Source organism: Sceloporus occidentalis, unplaced genomic scaffold (genome assembly GCF_023333645.1).
Source record: "Sceloporus occidentalis isolate IW3139 unplaced genomic scaffold, rSceOcc1.0.p SCAF_4, whole genome shotgun sequence".
Taxonomy (NCBI): domain Eukaryota; kingdom Metazoa; phylum Chordata; class Lepidosauria; order Squamata; family Phrynosomatidae; genus Sceloporus; species Sceloporus occidentalis.
The window spans coordinates 68,231,423-68,253,978 of record NW_028316984.1 but is presented as its reverse complement, the minus strand read 5'-3'; the positions used below and the strand labels follow the sequence as shown (position 1 = coordinate 68,253,978).

General features: G+C 43.6%; 1 protein-coding gene across 2 annotated transcripts in view; it reads right to left on the bottom strand.

Annotated features, from left to right (window-relative positions):
• Positions 1 to 10,179, bottom strand: part of LOC149313962 (adenylate cyclase type 5-like) — a 321,268-nt gene extending 311,089 nt beyond the window's left edge. Inside the window, exons 1-2 of one of the 2 annotated variants that reach the window (XM_089520252.1) lie at positions 9,293 to 10,179; positions 8,137 to 9,250 (exon numbers count right to left, since the gene is read on the bottom strand). In XM_089520252.1, coding sequence (XP_089376378.1) covers positions 8,137 to 9,144 — 1,008 coding nt within the window. In that variant the 5' untranslated portion in view covers positions 9,145 to 9,250; positions 9,293 to 10,179. Of the gene's footprint in view, positions 1 to 8,136 lie in introns of both variants that reach the window. The other variant, XM_089520253.1, reaches the window with a different exon arrangement.
• Between the last annotated feature and the right edge of the window lie 12,377 nt (positions 10,180 to 22,556).

The window sequence follows — 22,556 nt, the reverse complement described above, 5'->3', positions numbered from 1 at the left end:
TATTCAGGCTTGGTTGTGGGACAAAGAAAGTTTTGATTATCTATGCAGAGACCAGAACAGAGAGTGTGTGTCCTTGTTGGTTCTGCTGGACCTTTCAGCAGCTTTAGATGCAATCAACCATGGTATCCTTCAGGACCACCTCACTGGGGTGGGATTTACATGAAACTTCTGGGAAAGGTCATCTGGAGTTTTGGGGTTCAGTGCCATCAATATGCTGATAACACACAACTCTGCATCTCATTTCCATCTAATTCCAAGGAAGCTGCCTCTGTGCTAAACCAATGTCTGCTGCCAGTAATGGACTGGATGAGGGCAAAGAAATTGAAAGGTAATCTAAACAAAACAGAGTTGCTCCTGGTCAGTCAGAAGGCAGATTAGGGCATAAGAATTCAGCCTGTGCTGGATGGTGTTACGTTCCATCTGAAATCCCAGGTTTGTAGCTTGAGTGTACTTGTCATGCCCAGCCTGGAGGATGGCTTGGAGGACTCAGAGGATGAGCTAGAGCCCCTGGGACCTGAACCTGTAATGGAGGAGCCAGAGCCCCTGGGGCTTGAACCTGTAACGGAGGAGCCAGAGGCTGGCCCTAGTTCTGCTGGAGCAGAGTCTATGGCCCCTCCAGAGATTCAGCAGTCAAGTTTGCCTGGTGCCGAGGCTGTGGACACGGAGGAGGATCTGGGCAGTGTGCCTACCTTCAATGAGCGTCGAGCAGAAAGAGAGGGCCTTCGAAGATCTCGGAGGCTTTATCAGAAGCGTCTTCGTAATCGGACACAGCTGAAGGCCGGCTCCTTGCCTTCTTAAGCACCTGGAGCATGTGTGGTTCTTTGCCAGTGGCTATCTGACTCTTTTAGAGGAAAGACTCTGTCTCTGGCTCCTTTGGCTTCTTGTCTTGACTACCCGGAAACCTTGACCTTGGACTGCTTTATCGACCTGCCTATCTGTTGCCCTGAACCTCGGACCGTCTGACAATTCTCTTGGTAATCCCTTTTGGTAGAGCTACTGTGAATCTCCAGGACTGTGTAGCTTACACTGACTTTGCTGTGCTGGGAGGGGGTTTGTTTGTTTGGGAACTAGCTGCCTTATCAGCCCTTTGGCTGCTTTCCCGGACAGTACTCTATATTCAGATATAAACCTGGATGCCCAGGTTTCAACTGTAACAATGAGTGTATTTGCACAGTTAAAACAAGTGTGTCAGCTGTGTCCATTCCTTGCAAAGTCAGATCTGGCTACAGTGACACATGCCTTTGCACAGCTAAAACTAGTGTCCCAAATGTGCCCATTCCTTGCAAAGTCAGATCTGGCTACAGTGACACATGCCTTTTGCACAGCTAAAACTAGTGTCCCAAATGTGCCCATTCCTTGAGATGGGTGTACAGGAAACATACAATGACACATCTCTTGATTACATCCTGTTTGGATTACTTTGGCATACTCTATGTCTGGCTGCCTTAACTGTTCACTGATTCCCGAAGGTCCACACCAGCACAGCCAGGTTACTGAAACAATTCCACTGACTGCCAATCCATTTTTCTACAGAATTCAAAGTTCTACTTGGCTTGGGTCCAGACTATCTGAAAAACCCCATATGAGCCTTACTCTGCCCTGATCCTACAAAAGAAGACCTTATCTGGTTTCCACCACCATCTCAGGAATATCTGATAATGACACAAGACAGGGCCTTCTTGTGGCTGCTCCCAGGTTATGGAATTCCCTTCCCCAGGAGGTCTGGTTGGCCCTCTTCCTGTTGTCTTTCTGCCATCAGGTAAAGACTTCTTTATTCAATCCGGCATTCAACTATTAGTATGCTGTAGCCAATAGAACTTTTAATGGGAGTGTAACTGTTTTTTTATTTATTTAACTTGATTTTAATGGTGTTTAAATGTCTTTGGTGCTGTTTTTAACTTGTGTTTTTAACGTCAAATTTAGTTTGTGTTTTAATTTTTGTATCAAAAACTTTTGAAATTATACTTTTTTTAGATGCTATAGCACTTTGAATCTCATGATGAGAGAAAAGTGAGCTATTAATTAATTAATTGACAATTATTAAAGACAATGACAAGCATCTCTCGCTGAAAAAGGGATTCTGACTCCGAAACAGCAAGGACTTTTTATTCCTGTCTGTACAGTCTGATAAAACTACAATGCAGTTAAAGATGCAGGCTGCCTCTTACACAGTAGAGATGGAAACAAAATTTGAAAATATTTTTTTAATTGTTGAAAAACTTGTTTTTTGAGTGATTGAGAAGAATCCGGTGCAGAAAATTCTGATTTCTGTGCAAAACAACCACATGTGAATTTTGCATAGAATAATTCCTGAAGTGTGAGTAGACTTTGAAAACTGCACAATTTTCAAAGACTTTCTCACAGCAGGCAAAAGATTGCCACCTTCCAGAAGAAACATGGGGGGGAGGACAGATGGCCCAGAACAGACGGTTTCATGCCGCTCCTTCTGAAGATGGATTGAAGCCATGGCAAACACACGCCATGGCCCCAATCCACCTTGAAACCGTCTGAAAAAGGAACGGCCAAGATCTGCTCCTTTTTTGGCCTGGGAAAAGGCGTCTTTTCCTGCCCCACTCCGCTCCATGGCAGCTTCAAGCCACTCTAGCAGAATACGGCATATGAACGCCATGCCACCAGAGCACGTTGAATCCACCCACATCTGGGCAGTTGCCTGATTTCCAAGCAGCTTCATGACATGCAACATCAAAATGCTGTGCTCCAAAACTGCCTAGATGGTGGCTTAAAAGGGCCTTCTGTTCAGGCCCTTAGTGAAGAATTACATCCCTACTACACAGGGACATGCTTGACTTCACAACATTTAACACTGGCTGGCATCTTGTTGGTGAATCACAATGGTGCAAGAGGACTTATGCCATACAACTTACTTTTTTGATTGCAGGTGAGGTTGGATTTCATAGTCAACTACAAGATGGCAAAAATATCCCCAAAACACTTTTTTCTGGGCTGCAGTCCCATTTCCTGGTTGGTGGAGAGTGGAGGGAAGCATGATGCAAGCTGAAGAGTAATGGCATCATCCAAAGAGACCTCTAGTGCCTCAGAAAGTGTCTATGGATGAGTGTTGCTGTGTCTCCAGCTCTAGGAAAATAACTGGATGCTTGCCTCTTGCTCTCCACTAAGCAGGAAAAGGCCAAGTTCAGGGGGTGCAGCTGAGAAAAGATGGGTATTTTGAGCAGGTTGGACTATGGTAGCCACATTTCATAGCTGTGTCTCCTGATGCAAGATTGTGGCGAATGTTTGAGCAGAGTTTCCTAAAACTTGCTCTCCTAATAATATACAGCTGGTCACTAAGTCAATACTCCCAACCAGAGATTTTGGGCACAAATCAGAAAACCAAGAGTCCAACATATATTGAATCCAGCTAAAATAAGGTACATAATTTCTACACAATACTTTTTGTTGTTGCTGCTGTTTTAAAGAAAGGACATTGATTATGGTAAAAGGGACAGCCATTTCAATAGAAAATTTAGAGTTTTGACTCTTAAGCAGTGGAAGTATTCTCAGGTGATAAACACCAGGGTCAGGCATGGCTATACTAATTTTAAAGCCATTTTCTCTGGGGCTAACACAGCCATGCTACAAACTAAGAAGATCACACTGAAGAAAAAGCATCTCGGTAAGCTGTTTGTTATCCAGAAACATTACAGGTGATGTTTCATTGAAAGAGACAGTTCAACCTTTCCAGTATGTTTTGTAGCAGTGGGATATACTACCCACTTGTAACATCCATATTCCAAGTAGGCAAAATACTACTGAATCAAGCCTGTTTAATTAATGAATGCCTGTGAGGGAGTAGAGGCACCACACGTCGTTTGTCCACCCATATCAAAGGAAACAAGCATGAAAAGTGTGTATTGTTGTAACACCCACATTGGTAAAAAGTCTAAACAGCTGGGAGCCTAGCTGGGATCAGAGAAGAGTTATAAAGCAGAAGCACATGATGGTGCAGCTGTTTCCAAACTATACTATCAGAACTCTGAGAAAGAAAAGGGGCCAGGGGAGGGGAACAGTGTAATTACTCTGTCCATGACTCTGTCAGATAATATCAAGCTGATGCGGATTCTAGCATGAAACAATTAGAGCCACATACCAGAGTCAATGGAATTAGTGATTTTGTGTATGCATGCAAGTAGAGCCTCTGGATATTATTTATACTCCACAGCCTAGTTCTACATGCAGTGTCTTCTATTTTTTAGAAAACTGTCCTATCCTATCTTGCAAGATATGTGCCAAAATACTTTTAGAACTGAGCCAAAAATAATCTTGCCATAAAAAGAACTGATGATACTACAGTGTATATGAAGCTATGAGTCTGCCCCATACACACACACACACATGCAGCTGGAGCAGCAGATATGAGAAATAATCAAAATGCAAAATAAGATTAAATGTTTAGAAGCAATACTGAAATTTCATCTAAAATAAACACTGAGATGAATCTGGAGACGCCTCCAATAAATGTAAGGGAGGAATACTGAGGAGAGCCAGGAAAAAGTGTTGATAAGATTAATGCAAGGAGATTTCTTAGGGTTATGTAGATCTGTCTGTGTGCATGTACACACACACACACTCTTACTCTTATAACACGCCCTTCACATTTTGAGAGGCATTAAGGACTTAAATCATAAAACGTACTGAAACATGGTTCTTGATATGAACTATTTTATTTCTTACTCAGAAACACATTCTTATTTTAATATCTGTATAATGTGGTTGGAATGCCTTTAAAGAAGACAGTGGGGATATAGAATGGCTCTAGTCTAGATATTACAAATGTTAATAAAATCACGTAAATCAGATGTGGTGCAATTCTCCACAAAGCTAATCAGAAGTAGGCTACCATTTTGTTCAATGTGATTTACTCCCAGGTGTATGTATAAAAAACCGCAGACTCAGTCATCATTTCCACTATAGACTTTCATTAGTTTAATCTCTTAACAAGAATCAGAAAATAGCAGCAGCTGAATGGTATGAACATAATTTCATTTACATGGCCTTTATCCACCTCCAAGCTTTAAAAAGTATACATAAGGAACCAAAGTAAAGAAAATATATGCCCCAGTGTCAAAGAAAAATTAGATTTCCATGGTAACAAGCTACAGCCTAGGTAACAAAAGACTTGTTAACAGTTGTGAGGCAATTGCTGATACAGATTTTAGTATCAGATGGCTCTGAACCTAAGCTCTTGCTTTTACCCTGATAGACAACAGGTTAGAGATAATCAGGTATTGGCTTCACAGATCTAATAAGCAAGATTTACAATTTGAAGATTATGAGAAGAATTCGTTCTCATAATTTGGACTAAAAAACAGGAGTTAAGCAAATTATAGCAGACATTGCTAATTTTTTTGTAATTAGGAATTGTAGAATGCTTTTGTTGTTCTTTTTCTTCTTGTTGTTGTTGGTGCCTTCAAGTCGTTTCAGACTTATGGCAACCCTAAGGAAAACCCAGTTTGGTGTAGCGGTTTGAGTACTGGATTACAACTCTGGAGACTAGGATAGACATTTCCATCCGAGCATAAAAATCCACTTGGTGACCTTGGGCAACTCACACTCTCTCAGCCTCAGAGGATGACAATGGGAAACCTCCTCTGAAGAACTTGCTAAGAAAAGAAAATCCTATGACAGATTCACCTTAGGGTTGCCATAAGTAAAAAATTATTTGGAGGCATGCAACAACAACAAAAGGAAAACCTATCATGGTGTTTTCTAGCTGGTCTAGAATGCTTAGTTTTTATGTATTTCAACTACATTATATAGTTTGGCCTCATTCAGACATAATGTTAAATCATGATTTGACATCAATGATGAATCTCAATTTAAGATTAATGACTCTTTGATTCATGCAAATCCTTTCTATTCATATGTTTTGCTTTGCTTATTTACTTCTGCTTAGCATCAACCATAATCTGACACTGCATCTGCCTAACCATGGTTTCTAATCCCCGTTCAATGAGCAAATATAAATCATCATTTACCATTTCAGGTGTTATTACAACCAATGCCCTGTATTCACTGGGAAAAATAAATTAATCATAGCACAGAAGGGACCAGGACACATGCCACCCAAGGTTCCCTCAACCAATTATCCTACAACAGGTGTGTAAGGAGCCCAAGTATTATCATTCACATACTCCTGTTGGATAGGGAGCTGAGGCTGGGAGAATGGCACCTTAGAGGTCTCATAATGGATTCATAATTAAGGCAAGTGTTGCTAGGAATTAGCTCTTGCTCTTAGTCATGGACCTCCAAGAAGTCTGTCCATTCAAAATTAATGAATGACCTAAAATGGAAAACTTTCTCAAATAAGCTACAGAAATGGGAATTAAGGCTGCTTGTCATCTGCTTATTTGGTCAACTGATGCTTCCTTTAAACTACTTTATCAAGAAACATTCAGGTGCCAGGCAAATGGAATGATGATATCTTAACTAAGGACAGAAACAACAAAATGCAGGCAGTTTACTAACATCTCCAATTGTTTTCTCCTGTTTGGTTTGTAACATCTTGCCTGATGAAAAAGCCGGTGGAGCTCCGAAAGCTTGCAACAAATATATTATGCATTTTGGTTGGCCAGTAAAGGTATCACTGTTTGGTGGATTTTTGTTTGAATTTGCTAAATGGCCAACACAGCTACCACTGCATATTAAAGTGATATTCCACCACACTCAACTCCTGAACCCAAAAATTCTTAAGGTTAAAGGAAATCCATATGTATAACCACCCCAGTATTTACTACATCAAAGGAGCTTCTGACTATCCAGACCCCCCCAACCAAAATGATTACTCCATGCATTGACTTAACCAAAATATTTGTGAATCCACTAGCTTGCATTTGCCACATACTTTTCAATCCAGTGTCAAAAAATAGTGGGCTAATTAAACAGAATATAAAACATAGCAGTAATTATTTTAGGAGATACTGCACAGTGTATTTCTCACTTAATGTCTGTTGTCTACCCTGGAAACTAAATATGCATGCAGGTGCTAGTAGAGTTGTACTGTAATGTCATTGGGACATTAAAGGAAACTACATACAATGCATCAAAACTATGTAACATATATTATCTTTAAACCTCCATTTTCTTTTGCTGTTACTTGTAGAGAGTCCATGCTGCAACAAGTGAATATCTGATCTCTATCTGATCTGATCTCTACCTTATATATATGGATAACAAGCGGCATGTAAAAGCACAAGAGTGTCTCTGGAGCTACAAACAACTCCTATCCCATGCCCATGAGCAACTACTGTTTTCGCTAAACAGAAAAATCATGTCTTCCTATGTAGAAATGAGATTATTGGAGATGTTTTTGCTATGGCATTCACTGAAAAGAAGTCTTTCTTTTCTAAATGCTGCAAAAATAGGATCTATAGGTTTAATATATATATATTTAAATCCTCCACCACCCTCAAATTATTTTACATAATTTGTGCATTACACAAACATTGTACATTACATATTTTTTCATAACTTGTGCAATACAAGATTGGGAGGGTTTGCTACAAGCATTTACTACATATAGGGTTATATTGAACATTAGGCTAGCAGGGGGGAAACCCAACAAGTGTTGGCATTGTTGTGTTGGCATTGTTTCACTGGTGGCTGCACAGCTGCTTGCAGAAAAAGCACCACCAACAACTAGTGCAGGCTGAGTGAAGTTATAATGAGTTGCACAACACACTGCAGAAGTGAAAACAAAGCCCCAGATTTGACACTAGCGCAGGATGACAATAGTGTTTCTGCCCTTAACTCTGCTCATGTTAATGAGCAAATATACCTGAACTCATCCAGGCTGTGACTCTGTAACAGTTAAAAATTTGTTTACACTTACATTTCCTTAAATTAAGACAAACAACATTATACAGTGCCAAAACATAACTCGGAGCAGCACAGAAGGCAGCTTCAACAACTATACAACAACTTCTGACTTTCAAACCACATCTCTACACTTCAGAACTATGTAAAAACCCTGCATGCACACTCACACATCCTGAATACTACCAGGTAGTACCAGCACAGCTCCCAGAAAAGTGACATTCCAATTTCCTGGCACAAAATTAAGCCCACATGGCTCTTAGTAGCCAAAGGCCTCCAAAACACCCACCATCTCAGCCTTACCTGTTTCAGTAAAAACTTGTCTTCTGCATTGATTTTGAGAGAAATGGCCAGGTGGATGGCAGACAGTACCACGCCACTGATGACTGCAGCCCTCATCCTGACCGGCAGCAAGGTGTAGATGCTGTAGATAAAAAAGATAGTCCACCAAATGCCTTCGGAGGCACTCCTGGGCTGCATCAGCAAGCAGCCAACCACTTGTACAGCGAACACCACAAGGATAACTGAGTAGCACATGAGCCACATGTGGTCCTGGTGGAAATCATTGCGATTGCAGACGGCACCCAAGGCCACCATGAGAAGGATTGCCAGGGACAGCACCACCACGTAGGGCACCTGGTAGTGGCCGTGAACCGTGTGGAAGAGCAGCATGACCAAACAGACCAAGACTAACACGGCCATCAGCATAGTCAGGCTACTCTGGTTGAGGCGGAAAAAATAGCGCTGGTAGAGGTGCTCCAGCTTCTCTGACTGAAACTTCTTGGACCTGAAGATCTGCAGCAGGCTGCCACAGCAGCTGCCCATGGAAAAGACCATCTCTGACCGCCTTTCATCATCCAGCCGCTCTTCCTCCTCCTCCAGCTCATCGATCTTGGCCTTGATCCGTTTCTCCTCCAGCCCCAGTTCCACAGAGCGTGGACGCACCTCGCCTTGCTCTGTGCCGTAGCGCCTGGGACTGGTGCCCAGAGAGGTGTCCCCTGGCCGGCAGGAGTGCTGGCTCTTGTCACCCCCATGATCCTGCCAGGCAGACTTAGACCTGAAGCTCAGCATCCTGCAACCGCTTACCCCATGGTTCCTGCTGCCTGGCAGCTCATACTCCTCCTCGCTTCTCCACCTGTTAGCCATCCGGGAAGATTTCTTGAGTGAGGCCCTGGTAGGAAGAGGGTAGGAATAGCCATTGGCTCTGGATTCAGCTTCTCCCCAGGCAGAGCGGTGCTGTTCCCCACCTCCACCCCTGGTCACAGCAAGGGCTCCAAACCCCGGAGGGCTCACGCTGTTGGAGCGGGACATGCCCTGCTGGGGCAGAGAAGAAGAGGGAGGGATTGGGTGACAACTAGAAGAGAAGGGGAGGGAGAGAATCACCCACAGGAAATTCTACTCATGGCTTGAGGACCACCTCTTCCAAGCTGTATCTCTCAAGAGCTGGCTTGAGGACCACCTCTTCCAAGCTGTATCTCAAGAGTTGGCTTGAGGACCATCTCTTCCATGCTGTATCTCTCAAGATCTGGCTTGAGGACCACCTCTTCTAGGCTGTCTCTCTCAAGAGTTGGCTCAAGGACCAACTCTTCCAAGATGTATCTTTCACCCTATGGGCGAGGAGGGGTGCAGCAGACAAGAAAAGAGTTTCAAGAACCGGCTGAGTCCAAATCAAACAAGGATAAAAGGGACCCGGCTCCTTCTTGGAGAGCCAAGCCAGGCAGCCGGGCAGAAGCTGGGATAAGGGGAGTCCAGTCTTTCTGCCTCCAGGATTTAAGCAGCTGCTCCAGGCAGAGATGAGAGAGGACCTTCCCTCCCTATGGAAGGCAGCCTCTCCAGCGAGGAGTCCCATTCTGACATTTGGTCTCCAGTGGTGGCATCACTGGCATCAGTGATGCTGAAGGAGCACAGAGGGCAAGGGAAGGCGGGGGGGGAGGCACCGAGGTCTGTCTGTCTGTCTGTTTGTCTTCCTTCTTGCACATTTAAGCCTAGCTCTCCACCGGTTTGGAAGGCAACTGTGGCAGCATCCTTACCCAGCAGGTCAGACAGGTGCCCAGGAGGCAGCGGGGCTCAGTCTCTGGGGATGCTCTCCGGCGGGGAAGGGAGCCCAGGGGCTGGGGGGCCTCCTCATGATGCTCTCCTGGATCCCGGTCATCTGAAGCAGCGGAGGAGGAGGAGGAGGAGGAGGCGCCGCAGAGGACGGAGGAGGAGGAGGAGGAGGGAAGGAGCCATGGTGCTGCTGCCGGCGGCAAGGGGCTCTCAGTGCAAGGAGCTCCAGTCCTGGGCAGGCGCATCCCTCCTCATCCTGGCCGCCAGCGAGGGAAGGAGATGCTGCAGATGCCAGGGACGCCTTTGGAGGCAGGGAGGAGGAGGAGGAGGAGGAGCAGCAGCGAGGGAGGGAGGGAGGCAAGGCAGGGCTCCCTGCTGGCTCAGTGGGCTTTATCAGCGCCTGCCAGGGCTGCTCTGGGCTCCGAAGGGAAGAGAAGGAGAGGAAGAGGAGGAGGAGGCAGCCGGGGGTGGGCTGGCCCTGGGTGGGGGTCCTGCCTGCAAGGGAAGGCGGGAGAGGGAGGACAGGGCAGCAGGGGGAAGCTAAAGGAGACTGTCTCACCACAGGCAACGCCAAGGCATGCCTCTTTGGCTCAGGCTCAGAAGGGGAAAGGGGGGGATGATGGGAGGCCCTCTTTTAGACTTCAGCGCCCAGAATCCCTGGTCACTTGGGGGCAAGCTGGCTGGGACTTCTGGGAGTTGAAGTCCAGAACACTAGGAGAGCCATGAAAGCTGGGGGGAAGGAGGCTCCTATAGGAATGTGGGGCTTTTCCTGCTCTCCTTGGTGCTCCAAGGGGGGAAATGGAGGAGGAGGAGACCCCAAAGAAAGGCCCCAAAACACACTCCCTAGAAAATGTGCCCCGTTCCTGCTTCTTCTTCTTCGGGGCTCAAAAGGGGGAGGCATTCGTGTCCATTCCTGCTGCCGCTGCTGCTGCTGCTTCTGCTTCAGGCTCAGAAATGGCCATTCCTGCTGCTTCTTCAGGCTCTAAAAGGGAAGGCATTCAAAGGGGGAATACATACATACATATATATATATATATATACATGGGAGGACCTGACCCAAAATAAAAGCTTAAGAATTAAGGACTTCCTTACAAAAGCGTGGAAGTGGCCCTTCTTGGTCCTGCTCTGCAGGGAGGGCGTTCAGGAGGAAAGGCCAGGAAAAGCCTCTCCATTCGTGCTTCTTTTTCAGTCAGGCTCAAAAAAGAAAAATGGAGGACGCGTCCGGGAAGCAGGGAGAGGGGCTTGGGAGGAAGAAAGGCGCCTTTTTTCGGCTGAGGCTTCGTCTGCTCTGAGGGGAAAGAGAGAGAGAGGCCCCTCAGAGGCGCCTCAAAATGGAGGACGGCACCAGAGAAGCCAGCAACACTCCTATCAAAGCCCTGTCATCACAATGGAGGGCCTCCCGAGGGGAAAATGGAGGACGAGGCTCCCCCAAAAGGTCCACACGCTCCTAGCAATTCATGCTCGAAATGGAGGGCCTTCAAGGAGAGCAATGGAGGGCAATGAGAAATAATGTAGGACATGCCACCATAAACGCCAGGAAAAGGCACTCAGAATAGGGATGCAAACGGATGCTTCTCAGTCATGGTCAGAATGGAGGACGTTGAGCCAATAAACGATTAAAAACACTATATATAGAGGCAAAACTGATGCTTCTCAGTCCTGCTAAATAAATGGAAGACGTTCCAGACAGAAATGGAGGACGTGAGCACACAAAGGAGCTCCCACGTCCATATATATATGTATATAGGCAAAATTGATGCGTTTATGTATTATTATGCTAATAAATGGAGGACGTGGCCAACATAAAAGCCGACAGACACTGATAGAGACGCTATTTCTGAGTCACGCTCAAAATGGAGGACGTTTGGGGCCTTCCCCCTCCTGGAGAGAAGGCTGAAATGGAGGACAAGGGGGGATCAAGGAGGACGCCGCCTGTGGCCAAGGAAGGAGGAGGCTTCACTCTCTTCTTCCCTTTCCAAAGCAACCCAGCCCTGGCAGAGGGAATGGCTGCAGAGGAAAAGAGCCTCCCTCCCTTCGCTGGACAGAAAACCCAATGGGCAGCTCCTGCTCCTGGCTGCTGCCGCCTCGAGCTTTTTCTTCCCAGGGAGCGCGCACGCGCACTGTGGGCCTGTCTCTGGCAATATTAAGCCAAACCGCCCTTTTCCCGCAGCCCTCCCATTCGCTCCCTTTCTCCTCCAGTGCTGCCTCGCGCGCCGAGACCACGCGCCCGCCCCCGGCTCGAGGCGATTGGACGCCCGTCGGCCCCTCTCCCTCGCCATTGGACGGCTGTAAGAGAATGGGTATCCCCGTCCAATCCAAGAGTCCCTGACCAGGAAGGGGGCGGGGAAAGTTGGAAGCCAAAGCAGGAGCTGGCAACATTTGTTGCTGCAGCCACAATGATGATGGTGATGATACCTGCAAAGATAGGTATCATCAGCAGCATCATAATTACTAATCTAGTTATATTATTATTATGTAGTTATTATTTAGTTACTACTATTATTACACACTCATTATTTAGTTATTATTATGTAGAGTTATTAAACATATTATTACACAGTTATTAAAGTTATTATTATGTAACTATCATTTAGAATTGTTATTAGAGATATTATGCAGTTCTTATTTAGTTATTACTATTATTATTAGTTATTAGAGATATAATTATTACTGTGTAGTCATTCTTATTTAGTTACTGTTACTCTTATTAGGTAGTTCTGATTTAGAGTTATTATTAGGTAGTTATTAGAGTTGCTATTAGATATTTTTATGTAGTTCTTATTTAGTTGTTACTACTACTATTATGTGCTTATTATTATTATTATTATTATTATGTAGTTATTAGAATTGTTATTGTTGTTGTTTATTTGTATAGATATAATCAATTCTAAACATTAAATCCTGCCAAAGGCATACAATCTATTACTACTACTACTACTATTATGTAGAGAAATTTAGAGCTGTTGTTATTATTTCTGTTGTTGTTGTTGTTGTTGTTATGGAGTAGAACCAGCAAGGTGCAGTGGTTTGAGTCTTGGCTATGACTCTGGAGACCAGGGTTCAAATCCCTGCTTGGCCATGGAAACCCACTGGGTGACTTTGGGCCAGTCACACTCTCTCAGCCTCAGAGGACAGCAATGGCAAACCCCTTCTGAACAACTCTTGCCAAGAAACACCCATGATAGGGTAGCCTTAGGGTCGCCGTAAGTCGGAAATGACTTGGACGTGTGCAAGAAATATTACTATTACTATTATTAGTAGTATTAGTATTGAAAACATGCAGGAGTAGCTGTGTTGGCCATTTAACAAATCCAAACAAAAATCCATCAGTGATACCTTTATTGGTCAACCCAAATGCCAATAAAGGCCATGGGCTTCTTCATCAGGCAAGATGTTACAAGCCAAACAGGAGAGAGAAAGAAAAACCAGTTGGAGATGTTAGTCAGATGCCTGCATGTTCTTAGTAAAGATGTTATGATGGGGAGGATATCTTTTGCAGGCAGGCTTCTCCTCCTCCTTCTGGCCATTCAGTAATAGGGAGATTTTCAAAGCCCAGAAAATGTAAGGTCCATTTGCATCTCAACAGGGACTCCTCTTTTGCAATCCACTATGTCTCCATTCCAGTGAGATCACAGGCCTATTTGTAGGCAGAGAACATTATCATCATCATCATCATCATCATCATCATCATCATCATCATCATCTCCCTACCTGCCTGCCTACCTATTTATATCAACATCACAGCCAAGAATTGTTTTCTTTTAACCAGTTTTGCGATGTTTTAATGTGGTGGTGATTTTAAAATGGTTTTAAAACTTTTTATAAACATGTATAATTTGATGTTCTGGAAGCCCCCCCCCCCCCCGTCCCATCTTCAGAGAAAAGGGGCATGTAGAATTTAAATAAATAAATAAATATTTTAAAAATATTTTTTTACTACAGCTCTAGTAGCCCCCCCCCCCAAAAAAAACCCCAAAACCCTAACTTTTCCAAACTCTTAAGCTATGAACTTGCCTTATATGCTGAGCCCACTGTTGTCAGTTCTGGCCGGCAGCATCTCTTGGGCAGTTGCTTTTGCCAACACCTGCTGCTTTCCTTCGCTCTCTACAGTAACTCCAAAGAACAACTAGGGGTAGCCATGTTGGCTATACGTACAGCAAAGCCAGTAACACCCCAAATCCACCAAACAGTGATACCTTTACTGGGCCAACCAAAATGCACAATATGCACGTTCCAAAGCTCCACTTCACGCAAGCTTCACCAGGCAAAGGTGTTACAAATCATACAGGAGAAAAATAATTGAAGATGTTAGTCACAGGCCTGCATTTTACTGTTTTTGTTCTCAGTTCAGAGCCCTTGCCCGATGAAGAAGACAGTGCAGCTTTGAAAGCTTGCAACATTTATATTGTGCATTTTTGTTGGTCCAATAAAGATATCACGGTTTGGTGATTTTTTTTTAGTGTTATTAGATTCTCTAATTCCAGCTGGAGGTACCACCAGGTATTGGACCCAGGACTTTCACCATGCAAAGCACAGGCGCTAAAGAAACTATCATATAAAACGTAACATTCACAGTGAAAACTCCAGTTCAGTTTTAATCAAATGAGTACTGTATTTGATGCCGGTGGGAAATCCCCCCTTTTCTTTTATGCCTTCTTGTTGCTTGCTGTTGCTGTGTACCTTCAAGTCCTTTCCACTTATGGCCACCCAAAGGCAAACCTATCACAGGGTTTTCTGGGGCTGAGAGTCTGTGACTTGCCGAAGGTTGTTGGGATATAGAGTCCTGAGAAAATGCACAATTTGGTATTTAAATAGTGACGGGACAATGAGGGGTCACTGTTAGCCATGATGACAAGGCATTTTTCCACCAGTGCTGAGTCATGGGAAGTGACATCAGAGATGATGGTCACCAAGTGCAGTAAAGTCCTGCAAAAGTGCAAAGTCATCCTGGACAGGGGACAGAGATCATTGTGACACAGGAGGAAGAGGCAGGGCCAAAAGGCCACATGGAGCTCTGGCTATAAAAGGGGAGTGCTTCAAGTCACAGTGTGGGTTGTGGATGGTGTTGGAGTTGTAAGATAGCCTTGTACATAGTGGAACTTATGAAGAATAAAAGCCTCGTTTTGTCAGCTTCTGGAAGGGGAGAGGCATTTCTCCAGTTTGCACACAGCTGCCTGTCGCTCGTGAGGTGGTGATCCTGGTGCAGAACGTCAGCATGACAAATCACACACTGCACAACAATGCTAACAAAAGTCACCCAGAGGGTTTCCATTCTGTTGCTGTTGTGTGCCTTCAAGACATTTCTATCTTATGGCGACCCAAAGGTGAACCTACCATGCGGTTTTCTTGGCAAGATTTGTTCAGAGACAGTTTGCCATTGTTTTCCCCTGAGGTTGAGAGAATGTCACTTGCCCAAGGTCACTAAATGGGTTTCATGGCTGAGTGGGGAATTGAACCCTGATCCAGAGTTGTCCAGTACTCAAACCACTACACCACACTGGCTTAGGTTTCCATTCTGGCCCCTGTGAAATACATTCATGTATGACAAAACAGTTCAAAATAATCTTAACAGTGGCGGGTTATAAACCGCCGCTTTGCGGCGATCTGCCGCCGCCGCTGTTTGCTCCGTAAGGGAGCCGCTGCAGCCAAACCGCGCGGCTCCGTTACGGAGCAAAAAAGAAGCTCCAAAATGGAGCTTCTTTAAGCGGCGCCTCTATGACGTCGCGAGGCGCCGGGGGCAGACTCGCAACATCATAGACGCCATGACACGTGCGGATGCACAGCATCCGATACGTAAATATGGCGGTGGCCGTGTGGAACGGCCGCCGCCATATTGTACATACAGAATACGTACTAGGGTTAGGGGGGTGCGGAAGCACCGCCCCTTCCTAACCCTAGTATGTATTTGTTACGTACTAAATGGCGGTCTGTAACCCGCCTATGGCTCCTTTTTTATTGCTTAGAGAAAACTGACTGATTTTTCAGGAACTTTGAGGGTTTTTTTAAATAAATTCTTTTTAATATCTCTTTCCACTTTGTTCCCCCACCTTTGCTCACAAACAGTTGAGGAGAGGCTCAAGGACACTTGTTAAGGTCATGAAACAACATCCTTACACATCCGTTGTGCACATTAGCTGGAAGGAAGGCTCACTGCATTCAGTGTTTCCACAGCTGTGCATACATAATCTGGCCATCTGTCAGGTATGCTGTGATTAAGAGTTCCTGCATGGCAGGGGGTTGGACTGGATGGCCCTTGCAGTCTCTTCCAACTCTGATTCTATGATTCTAATCTTCTTGTCACAGAATGAGTTATAGAAGAAGGGCCTGGGGAGACTTAGGAGAGATGGACAGTGACAGCTCAAAGGAAGAAAGAGATGAGAAGACCAGAAAAGAGAAGTTGGGAAGAGAAAAATAAAAAGTAATTAGGTTAAAATTGTTCTTGCTACATGCCTTCCAGTCAGTTCTGAGTTATAGCAATTCTTTTCATAAACTAGTGCATCTAAGCTGTAGAAATAATCCAGTTTGACACCACTTTAAGTGCTGTAGCTGTATCCTATGGAATCCTGAGATTTATTGTTTTACAAAACCTTTAGCCTTCTCTGCCAGAGAGTGCTGGTACCAAATCACACATCCCAGGATTGTGTAGGATTCAGCCATGGTAGTTAAAGTGGTGTCAAACCGCATTATTTCTAAAATGTAGATGCACACTCAGAAATGGTTTGTCATTACATTCCTCTGCGGCTGCAATTGTGTGACTTGTCCAAGCTCACCCAGTGGGTTTTTGTAGCAGAACGCAGAGTCATCCCAGATGCTAACCCAGCACTCAAACCACTATACCACATTGACTCTCACCAGGTAAAACCTGGTTGTAATTAACTACTTTATGATGATGGTGGTGGCCATCACTTATTCATATTGTATATACAATTGTATATTCTGTAAAAGTGTCTGTTATTGGGCACTTGTAGTACAGTGGGCCCTTGGTACCTACTGGGGTTTGGTTCCAGAACCACCCCCATCCAATGCCAAAAATCCATGGATGTTCAAGTCCCATTATTTACAAAGGGGCAGTAAAATGATGTCCCTTGGTCTTATAGAAAATGGCAACATTTTGGAGATTTCAAAAATATATTTTCAATCTGTGGATGGTTGAATCCATGGATGTAGAATCCCTGAATACAGAGGGCCAACTGTTTCTCCTGTTTGGGGGGAGAAAGTCAGAGCACAAATCTAATTGGCATTTTTTTTTAAGCTCAAGGCAACTGGAAGAATGGAAATCAGAATTGGGCAGGCATGAATTTCCCTTTTTTTAAAAAATGATCAATCAGCTGTATGTTCCTGCTTTTTCATATTCCCGGAATACTTTGTTCTCTGATCAATATTTAGTTGAAACACTTAGTGGGTTCTAGGGTGGGTGGATTCTAGGCTAAAACTACCTCTCCATTAGACTCATGCCTTTATCTGTGCTCAAACATCTTTAAGATCAGTTCATCTGTAGTTCAGTAAGGGATGGCACTGGATGAGTTAAGGAGGAGTCTGGACCCAGCAGACTGGCTAAGCTACCAGTCACTAGGGCCTTGTGCAGGACCCCAGAAAAGTACACTGTACACATATTTTACAAAGTCATCAGAAATAAATTGTTAAAGGCAGGAACTCAGTCATGGATAGCATCCATTTAAATTCTTGATTCTTTGATGCAGAGAGAATCCTCTGGCAAGAGTGTTAGACTCCTACAAAATTCCAGTGAAAGAGTAGGTGAGTCCTGATGTTTTCCTCTCACCATCCAGGAACTATGTTCCCACTGAAAGTCCTTTCCTGACAGAGAACCATATACACTCTGGGGATCAAATGCCAAGACTGACTCAAGACATTTTTCTGCCTGAGGCAAAACAGCTGATGGCATCCCCCTCCCAATGAACTCCATCACCCAAAGTGACCAAATTGTATCAGCACCTGTAAGTACACAGCTCCTTGAAATAAAAAAAAAAACCACAGTAATTAAATAAATAGCATTTTTGCTACACTTGCATGGCACACACACTCTGCCTAACAGGAAAGCTGGGCTTACTATAGCAATTATGTGCATTATGTTTGGAGGCCTGCAATTCAAACGGCATTGCCTCACTTTGGTTTTTTCCTAGCATCACAATGTTCCATATGCATGCTGGACAAACTCCATCCTAGTGCATGCATCAGCCATGTCATGCCAACTATTCAGCCATGTAACTGTCCTCTCTACCTGTGTTTCAGTAGATGCATACTGAGCTTCTTTGGGATGATCCAGAGTGACTCAAGATCCCACCATCTTCTTCAGTCCCCCTCACATGGGAGAAACCCTCTGCTCCCTTTCCACCCACTGGCTGACAAAGAACTTTCTGCTGACTAAAGCCTTTGAATGCTAACTGTCTGAAGCAGAAGGTCTTTTAATTGGGGTGTATTGCATTTTAATCATTTTAACAGCTTTTAAAAATTGCTTTAAATTAATGTTGTATACTTGTTTGTTTACTTGTTTCTTAACCGTTATATTATCACTTGCATTTTGTTTTAACTCATAATGTTAGATTTAGCAACTTTTGCATACTTGTACTCATTAACTGCTTATTTGCAAACTTCCTGTTTGCTTTCCACAGTCACTATCTACCATACATACGTCAAAACAGGGAATACAATGGCATGGACCATCCTAACTTTAGTATTCAATTATATATCTTTACATGTAAGGATCTTGTTTAGTTCTTTATGGCTGCCCTCCCCAATCCGAGTCTTCTTGATTTCTTTACTGCAGTCTCCATTCTGATTTATGACTGAGCCAAAGTATGGAAAAGCTTGAACTATTTTGATGTCTTCACCTACTTTGAAGTTAGGTACACCATCTATAGTCATTTTTGGTTTCATAATCTTCAGTTTTGATTTGATTTGCACAAGTAAATGTAAGTACAACTATCTTTCTACATACATTTCTACATATTGCAAAGAAGATTAAGCTTAATTCTTTTCTCTGCTAGGCCCTGTGGGTGGATGAGTCTAGGCCAGTTGTTGTTGAGCTTTTGCCTTGCCCACTGATTACTCTGCTTTAACGATCCACTACTGTTTCTCACATTTCTGAACACATCCTGGCCTTTGTTTCTCCAGAGCAGCCAACCAGATGCTTCTGGAAAGCCCACAAGCTTGAAGATAACAGCCCTTCCCTGTTGCTGCTCCCAAACAACTTTTTGGAGCTATTTTAAACAGACAATCAGCTTTCCTGGAATTCTTGTGGCCATTTTTATTCATAGATAGCTAGTCTCTTCTTTGTGAACTGTCATAATTACTTTATACAGTTCGTGCCAAGTGCAGTAGATGTGCTATTATCTGAACTCTGTACCCAGCATGTTGTCTGTTGATCCTTATCAGTGTGACCTACTGTAAGTGGGACATATCTAACCTTGTGGATGTCTGAACCTTTCCGTTATATGGCTTTAATTGAACTGTATCTTTTCTGAATGTTTTGGATGTCCTCAGGGATATTTTACATGAGATTCCTCATTTGATAAAATATTAGTTGAAACACTGAAGACTGCAGAACACGAGAGAAAGCTATCCATTTTGCAAGGTAACACCGTAGTAGTTGTTGATGTAACTGTCTGGCTCTTTTATTTACACCAATTAGTTTCTGTTTCAGCTGTTTAAGTAGGTAAGAAATTGCACAAAGTCATTAGGATGGTTCATATCAATTGTGTCACATATTCAGGTCATCTAGAGCACTGCTTCTCTGTCTGTATAAATAGAATATTTTCCTGTAGCTTGAGTGAAAATGGTCTGTTTGTTTGTTTTGGTGGCACATATGCCTGCCTTTATTGTCATTTTTAATGTATCAGTTAAAGCATACCTCAATTAATCAGGGAGCATTTATTTTATAACAGATTTTTACAAAAATGGAAAGCATTGTCTCTTCCAAGGCAATGATTCATCCAACACAGGCATGCATCATCTCTAACCAAAGAAAATGTAATATAATGTTTTGGCTAACTGTGAATTTTCATAAATCAATCAACAAAGTTACCTTGAGTGGTAGACCCAACATACAAAAATTCAGCTGAGGTGTGAACAGAACTATATACCAAATGCATTATGTGTTTATAAAGAACTAGCATCACTCACTTTTTTCACCCCAAAACTAATTTTCAGATATACCAAAATAATCAAGGTTTTGAATTGGCATTTTACCGAGAATCTTGATTATATCCTGGACAATTTTGTTTGCCTTGACTTCAGTTTGCTTCTCACGTCCACAGCACAGTTGCTTGGGATGCTTTCTTTTTTAAAGAAAAGCAAATGCTTAACAGCCATTGCTTGAAGGTTCAACAAATTAATTAATTGCCATTCTAGTTGTAGTTTTAAAAGTAACTATTTTATTTTCCTGTTTTTCAAAAATAACAAAAATAGGAAAATGCAGGGCCGAACAGACCACCCCAATACAGCAGCGTCTCGCCTCCCCTTTCAGCAGCAAATTGCCATTCCTTTTGAGACTGGCAAAAAGCCACCCTTACCGCCACCACTGCGGCTTTTTGGCATTTCTTCAGCTGAGTACGTCTAAACACTGTACCAAAGAAGCAGTGTGACATCACCTGCTGTCTGGTTGGGCATGCAGCGTGACCCCAGAATCAAGGCAGAGTTGGGGCACACGGCATGCAGTCACCATGCCCCCGCTCCACCGCGATGCCAGCATTTTATACTGGTCTGTTTAGCCCCATAGTTACTTTTTAAAAATTGAAGGAGCCCTGGTGACGCAGAGGTTAAATGCCTGTACTGCAGCCACTTACAACCATAGGGTTGCTAGTTCAATACCAGAAAAAGAGCTAAAGCTTGACTCAGGCTTGCATCCTTCCAAAGAGGTCGCTAAAATGAGTACCCAGATTGTTGGGGGCAATTAGCTTACAGTTGTAAACCGCTTATACACTGTTAGTTCAGTATGAAGCGGTATATAAATGAAGCTGTTTGTTTTGTTTGAATGCAACAAGCTGCAAACCTTTAGTACGAAACACACATGAGCAGTATAATCCAAACTGGCCAAGATGTTTATACAAGGCCAGCTGAGCAAACACTAGGCCAGTTAAAGCTGTGCTGAACACAAATCCCTTTCCAACTAGGGATGATGGAAATTACCAAGGACTACTCTTGTTCTAGCCTAGCTTTATGTTGGCATAGTAGCTCATGGCAAGTGTCATCTTACTCCATGCCAGAGGAGCAATTAATCCATTCCAGGCTTTAGTCCAAACTTTATAGAAACTATCCATGGTTCTGAAGACCTTTGGAGATAGGCTGTAGCACCTTGGTGTAGCACCTTGGATATTTGCTTGAGTTCAAGATAAAACCTGAAGGAGATTCACCATCCCACTAACATGGAAGCTATAAGCTGCCACTAACTATGGATATTTCCATTTCCATAGGCAGGAGGAAGTCTGAATCTGGCAGAATATGGCTCCTCCCTCTCTCTTATTCCTCCTCCCCGTTTTCTTTCTCTTCTTACAACCAGATCCAAGTCAGTGATGCAGATCTGCTAAACATTGCTCTGCCAGCAGGTATCTGAGATCAGCCAATAGCAAAGAGTTCTTATGGCAGAAGGGCATTTCTGCCATCAGAAAAGGTTTATGTCTAATCCTAATCCCTACAGGTAGTGCACCTTTAAATTAGGATTATATGGTTGTTGCTGCTGTTCTGTGCCTTCAAGTTATTTGCAACTTATGGTGACAAACATATCATGGGGTTTTCTTTGCAGGATTTGTTCAGGAGAAGTTTGCCATTGCCATCCTCTGAGGGTGCGAGTGTGTGACTTGACCAAGGTCACCTGGTGGGTTGTATGTCCCTTAGGAATCAAACTCTGGCCTCCAGAGTCACAGTCCTGCACTCAAATCACTACGCCACACGGATAGTTAGGCATTATTAAAATTTACCTCAGCACTCCAGGTCTTCCTCTTCAGCAGCATCACTGTTCAGATGACTTTCTTGTCCTGGAACTGAAGGTGTCATCTTCTGAAATAGCTCCTTTTTGGTTTTTCTTTGAAGACGCATTTCTGTTCTCACCAGTGTTGCTTCTTGTTTCAGCCTTTCCCCACATGACTCTGGCAATCCCTGTAGGTGTGCAGAAATCCCCCACATCTTTGATGCCAAGTAACTTTATTTTTAATAGGTCAGTTAACTATGCAATCCCATACATGTCTAAACACCACAGATTTCAGTGGGGCTTACCCATGGGTAGATTGCAGCTTGAAAGACAAAATGACTCAGAAGAGGAGCTTAACCCACTGCACTCCCTCCCTCCTTTTCACTAGCTCTTGTACATTTGCACTTGCACACATATGCTTCCCCTCTCCCAATTCAGGCAAAACTGCAGTGATTTTGTCTGCACTGACAGAAATGGGAATGAGGAGGTTGTACTTCCTTGTTCCATAAGCACAGCTGAAACCAGTACTCACACCATACTGTCACCACACAAAAGGAGGGGCATTATTCCCAATTGAGATACAAGTATAATTTAACAGTTATACATTTGCAAGTAGCTTCTGGATGGAAAACATGTCGTCTGCCACTCATCTTTGCAGATTACATACTTTGCTAGGGAGTGGGGAAGCAGAAAAATATGTTGTGCAGAAAAATGTTCTTCATATGCTTTGCTGTTGTTATTGTGTGCTTTGATG